Genomic DNA, 6,822 nt, shown 5'->3' on the forward strand with positions numbered 1-6,822 from the left:
GGGCTTCCAAATTGGTATAATCTTGTTCTACACTTTCCTATCTTCATTTTTATATATTATGGATCGAATAAAAACAATTGAGTTACAAAGCTTTGAAAATTGCCCAAACTTTTGGCTAAGAGCTTTGGGACACTTAACGGAGTTTTTAACGAAATGACCAAAATAATGGATGTTGGACAATCTTAGGGACCATTTCTATTGATTTTCAATCTCAAGGACCAAAGTGATGTGTTATGCAAATCTCAGGGACCATTTTGGCTAAAAAGCCAAAAGTAAAATAGTGCACCAAGTGAACCATCAGACAGAAGATGCGTATGACAATACTAGCATGACTCCATCTACTAATACACGACTATCTGAACAGTGCAAATTAAAACCTAATGTCTTTTATTGCTTTTACTTGTGACTCAAGGTACAGATTATTCAAGTGTAACAAATAATTTGATCGCACCATAAATGTTGCTGCTAAGCCTGCTATACCACGGAAGATTCGATGTTATCAGAATAAGTTCTGTATACGTTTACAACTAACAATGTACTGCAGACCAATCTGAACGCAGCTATATATATGGGTTTCTGTCTCTAGGCCTTGCTATATGTGTCAATGCCTTGCACTGCAAGACGTGGTGATGAAATATTGAAAAAGTAATTAGACCTGATTCTCCACATCGAAAAAAGACGAGTACTGGGGGAGCTTGAATTTATAATGACGAAGAAGTAACTAAAGGCGGCGTGTGGCTTGACCCTGATTCCATGCAATTCAAAGGACGCAAACAAGGGGGGCAATAAGCAGTGCTAGCATTCTCACAGTTAAACTCCACCTGATTGCACTTCTCATCAAGTTCATCAAATTCCTTGGCATTCTGAAGGGAAGTGTCAATTCAATTAAGTTCAAAATTTGGACAACATCAAGCACCATAAAAAAGCAATCATCCGTAGTTACTACAACAAATGCACCCTAGGAAATGCATACACGACTTTATTCAAAGCGAGTTAACAGATTGTTTCAAGGAACATGCTATAATGTTCAAGTGTTGTTTCCCTCACAATCCAGTAAATATACAAAAACAATTTTAGCAATATACCTGAATAGATAAAAGGTGGAATGCAGGAAGAAAACGCATCTTGCAGTACCCATTAAACATCAATGTCAGCACTAGAAGTGGAATTGTGGAAAAGGATGCGGCCAGCTTTGATTTCAGTCCAAGGAGACCAATCATAGTTATTTGCAAGAGAATCATTGCAACGAGAATATAATGATTGATGTAAGGCCAATACTGTCCACACGTATCATAAAAAGTCTCATAAACATCTTCAATCTGCAACAGAACCGAAGTTTATAACACATACAGTTGATATCAAAGTGCACAAAATGCTCAGCTCTGGTGCAAAATAAATTTTAGCAATTGTCTTTAAAGATAGAGATACTGATTAGTAATTTATAACATTTTATAATTGAACACAAGCATCTAACTCCCGGGGCAGACCTCAACCCAAAGGCGCAAGACGGACTGCCTGTTTTGATGACCCATGTTCCCCTTCTCGCCTCAGATTCCAGAGAAAGTCTACTTTAAGGTTGATAGGTTATTGTTGGCCCACACCCTAACTTAAACTTTTGCCACCGGTTGATTTCTATGAGCTACAACAAATAACGGTTTCAGCAGCTACTAAATGAAAGTATTGAAAAGCTTGAAGCCAATGAATATTCTGGGATCAGAACTTTAAGTTGCATCTAAATGCAAAAATGTTTCTAAGATAATTACTTGACACCCTATATACGTATTATTCTCAACCGCTTTTTGAAAAAATGAAAGTCTTGATCTCTATGCTTCTCCTTAATTTTGTTTAGCTTATGAATGTTAATTGGGAGAAGAAAGAACAAAAGCACAACTACAAAAGGGACCAAAAGAATGTGGAAGCCGTGAATTTACAAGAACAGACATTCATAGGAACAATAACAATGACTTGAATAAGAAATGCAAAGTTGCCAAAGTTAACCTGGTTTATATACACCGCATAGCCGAGCAACCAATCAAAAATGGGAGCATAAGTGGTGCCACAACGGCATATACTGTACCAATCAGCACGGACAGCGAGACCACAGGAATGATTCTGAAGTAAGGTAATGAATAAAGATAAGGAGTCTTCTCTTTTCCACGGCCATATGTACAGGACCTTATAGCATCCCAGCAAAGTAATCCTGGTTGGAGGATCTCCAAAGAAAACCCCGACAGCCCATCTGTCAAAGTAAATGTCACAAAGAAATCTTCCTGAAACATTAGAAATCAATCTTTATGGACCAAATCAGTATTTTCAGATTATTTAAAAACGATAAGTTGAAAACAATAAAGAAAAAGAAAGTATGCAACACAACAGAAAATTATCCAAGAGTCCACAACTATTTAAAACTTATACAAGGAAAAGAAAAAAGCAACACTGAACTAGCTTTGGAAATTATGAAGAGCGTGAATTAAAACGAAACGTAAACAGAATATTACAAAAGTATTAAGACCAACTCACTTGAGCAGAGACAGCTCTAGCAAAGTGATTGGGGATATCTTTCGGATGAGTAAAAGATTGGCCAATTTCATCTATTAAAGAGCCAGATAACAAGCTCCAAAAGAAGACGTTTCCAACTAGGAAATATAAAACCATGTTGCACGCTTTTATCTCCTCCCTGCTCTTTGAGATACAGCCTGATAGTTTAGCCATTCCGAGCATTGTAAATGGAACAATGTAGATAAACAAATTCAGAACGGCACTCGGAAGATACCCTGTTATGACAGAGCTTAACCCTGATCTGTACATATTAGCATTATCTAAGATGTCAATTCATAAAAACTATAACCAAAGCAGTACAAAGTTTGCTTATAGAAGCTCTGAATCCAGAACCATGAATATTCAATTCTCTAATTTATGGAACTGTTTATCATTCGGATCTTTATACTGGTCCTTTCAATGTTTAATTTAATGTTCCAAAAGTTATGAATTAATAGTCAGATTGCTGGATTAATTGAGGCATATATTCCACAAGTCAAAGATTCAACATGCACGCATGATATTCAAGCAAAAAGAACGGCAAGAAAATCTTACATCAACTGTAAAGCCATGGCAGGGGGAAACCATTTCTTTAACTTTTCAAATTTGGCAATTCCCTGGACGGCAGTGACTGGGATAGCAAAGAAAATTGTAAGAAGGGAGGCTGCAACAATAACTCCAAAATTGCAGAGTGGCAAAACTCGGACTGGGATTGCCAAATTTCTCCATGATACATCCCTGGGTTCTGGAGCATCGTCAGTGATCCAAAGAAGTGGATTTGAGTGCTGCTGGGAGTGGATAACTAGGGCTGCACCCAACCGAGACTTGAATGTAACAAAAGCAACAGGCAACTCCTACAAATATAAAAAGCTCGGGATGATTTTTTTGCGTACTTATGGAGTATAGTTTGCTGAGTTATTTGATAGAACTTAAATGTATACAATTCTGAGCTATCAATATGGGAAGATCTACAGAAAATCATGGACCGAAGATCTCTTCCCTCTCGTCGTGATCGAACATCAATTTGCCTATTTACCTAATCATGATTTTTTTTAGTCCTATTTTTGCAGATGAATAAGACGGTGCTGATTCCGATGTATTCTATTTCTATGACATTGAGTCTACTTTTTTCTTTTGGAGATGGTTGTTTGCCCTCCCATCTCATGCCCTTTCCATCCCCTCCTATTTTCTGTGATCACGGTTAAGCCATGTTAACATTTTATATTAATTTTTTTTATAGAAATAATAAAACAAAAAGTAATGGGAATATAAAATACTAACGTGGCTTAACCGTGATCACAAAAATAGGAGGGGATGGGAAGAACATGGGATGGGGAGGGCAGACAATCCATCTCCTTTCTTTCACTTGACCAAACATCTCACGACACGAGCTGACGACAGGTATGCAGTATGAAAGTAAGTACCATCCCATTAGGCTTATACTGCTCGCCTTTGTTTGATATGTTCATTCAGTACCAATACAAACTCCAACTACACAAAAAAGGAAGGGCCGCTATAGAAGCTAAAAGTAGCCTATAGTAGAGTAGTCGGCCGGTTGGACTTCTTTCGATCTAGGCGTCTTAGCAGAGCCCTTTCCTATTGAGGAAGGCGAAGAAGTAGCCCAGCCGCACCCCCAAAACGCCCCTGCTAATCCGGTCGCTTCCCGGGGGGAGGAAGCAGGTCCATCTAGGAGGAGATTCTGTTTGCTCGATTGAGCGCCGCCTTTTGGCGAAATTTGATTTTCCCGAAGCTGAGGACATCCAATTTGCCTGTATTAAGGCCCAAGATTTTTTCGAGATCATGGTCGAAATTGTCCAACATATGGCAGGCCTTGATCTAGTGGGGGATTGGATGGGGTGCAGGGCTCGGGCCCTCTACAATCCGCATAATGAAAAGGTCTAGCTGGGTTAGATTCCCATCTCCCTCTTGTTGCTTAGGCAACTTAAACCCTTAACATAGTGAGGTGTGGAGCGAAAGGCCTAACTCCACAACTGTCAATATACTGCTGGTGAGGACTGAAGGGCGTCAAAGGGATATCCATATGACGTTGGATACCAGGCCCAAGTTGTGGAGTACAGAGTCTCAATCGACGTCAACAAAAGCCAAGTCAAAGGAAAGAGCAATGCCCGCATTAAAAAAAAGGATTCATCTCGTTTCTTCTCTAAACAAATTGAAGAACCTAATTGATCGAATGAATGGAAGAAGCTTATGTGCTACGTAGCTGAGGTCTACTTTATAGTAGGCTCCAACTTAATGATTGCCCAAGAATTAGACCAGAAGCGGTTTTGTTTACTTTTTCGTTGAATAGGACACCCACCATTTACGAGTACAAAGTATAATTGACAAGCGGGAGGAAACATTTCACTGCTAGCTACTAAGAACCTAACAGAACTCTTTTTTCAGAGAGTAACGAAAAATAAGCAATTAATTAATAAGGCCTAAGCCTCCTAAACAGCTCATCCACTTGCTATAAATAACAAGGCCTGTGGAACTGATAAAAAGCACCAAACCCAAATGGTACGTTTGGATTAAGCACTTTTGCACAGTTAGTATATCCAGTGGTAGCATTAGAAAGGCTTAATTCTCAATGCAGATTCGTGTTGCTTTTCAAGGGGCTCTTCTGGGTCTCTGGTTCTGCTTCTTTGCTGCAAGCTTCTGCTATAGCAATGGAGAGACCATTGAGGTAACTGGTGAACGAGCAGCAGGCAAAGCTTTTTCAGGTAATATATATACTTATATAGTTTCCTTTTAAGAACCAAAGTACTCTAAAATGACAACCATTTATTGAGTAGTTAAATTGTGTCGGATTTGCATGGTTTTTTGCAACGTTGATTTTTGAGAGAAGACCTTTATACTAAACAGTTCATAATATTGATACAACGTTGAATAGGGCCTTAGTTGAACCTCCCTATACATGCATGCATATATAAACAAAACAATTTCAAAACTAATCTTAGTTTCCTTTTCCATTATATAAGACTCATATGTAATCATAGATTAGTCTAATGTGTGATTAAGTAGTAGTTATTTGATGATCATTTTGTATATATTCTTGGTTATTAGTTAATCATATATATTTGTTTTGCTCCTCATACGTAATAATCTTATGCACGTCTCTGTGTCTATACTATGTCCATAATGAAGAGTTGCAAAGAGCAGAAGCTGCAGAAGAGAAATTTAAATTGCCTCCACACAAGCCATTCTTCAAGAAGCCGCCTCCACCTAAGATCTTTCCTCCAAAGCCCTTTTTCAAGCCACTCCCTCCACCAGCTCCAGTCTAAAAGATTCCTCCCTACAAAAAGGGTCCTCCACCGGTTCCGGTTGTGGAAGAAAAGCCATTTCTGAAGAAGCCAATTTTCCATCCACTTCCAAAATTCAAGAAGCCACTTCCTCCACCAATTCCAGTTTACAAGAAGCCACTTCCTCCACCAGTTCCAGTTTACAAGAAGCCGTTTCCCCCTCCCATCTTCAAGAAGCCGATTCCAAAATTCAAGAAGCCATTTCCTCCACATCCATTCCTTGGGAAGCCATTACCTCCCACTGTTCCCTAAACTAGACTAGCTACTTTTCCTTCCAATTAAGAGATGAGAAGCATATAAATAGCTATAGAATAAAGTCCTACATGGAGAGAGAAATGAGGTTGTTGTAACTTTATTATCTTGAAATTGTGGGTTGTGTTGTTGTACTTGTTTGATTCTGCTGTTATGCAGCTACCTTGTAATACGACCTTTGCATTTATAAATTACTGGAAAAAAAAAATTTCCTTCACTCCAAAGAATCAACTTCGGCCCTTCAAAAATCCTTATGAATGAGATCATTAGCACATTGATATCAATAAATTTTCAGGCCCAACATTGTCCACCGCGTCTAATTTAATCACCTATATATTATAAAAGGCCTCGGTGATATTATGCTGAATTCTATTCTGTAACAGATATTTCATGAATTAAACTCAAATATGACAAAAGAAAAGAACTAAAAACCTGCATAAATTTGCAAAGAACCATTATATATAACACCAAATTTTTTTTAGTGAGAGTGTAGAATCCTATAATTCTGGAAGGCATATTCTTGTTGTGCAAGATTCATTGAGACGGGTCAACAACCTATACCATCCCAAAACTTGCATCTTAATTATTACGACATGTTGAGTTTTATTGCAAAAGATCTTGATATGATTAGGAATGGAACCATTTATATTGTAATTCGTTTGATCAATTCTTGTACTGTTCAACAATAAGAAATTCCGCTTCATGCTAATTAAAATTCTTTCTGCACTGCTCA

At 38.2% G+C, this 6,822-nt stretch overlaps 1 protein-coding gene across 3 annotated transcripts in view; it reads right to left on the reverse strand.

The window, feature by feature from the left end:
• Positions 1–357: 357 nt before the first annotated feature.
• LOC126600619 (CSC1-like protein At3g54510) overlaps positions 358–6,822 on the reverse strand; it is a 19,608-nt gene continuing 13,143 nt past the window's right edge. The window contains exons 9-10 of one of the 3 annotated variants that reach the window (XM_050267234.1): positions 1,086–1,319; positions 358–863 (exon numbers count right to left, since the gene is read on the reverse strand). In XM_050267234.1, the coding sequence (XP_050123191.1) occupies positions 702–863; positions 1,086–1,319 (396 nt within the window). In that variant the 3' untranslated portion in view covers positions 358–701. Of the gene's footprint in view, positions 864–1,085; positions 1,320–1,998; positions 2,176–6,822 lie in introns of those variants that run through there. The other 2 variants (XM_050267255.1, XM_050267225.1) reach the window with 2 other exon arrangements.

Source organism: Malus sylvestris, chromosome 2 (assembly GCF_916048215.2).
Source record: "Malus sylvestris chromosome 2, drMalSylv7.2, whole genome shotgun sequence".
NCBI lineage: Eukaryota > Viridiplantae > Streptophyta > Magnoliopsida > Rosales > Rosaceae > Malus > Malus sylvestris.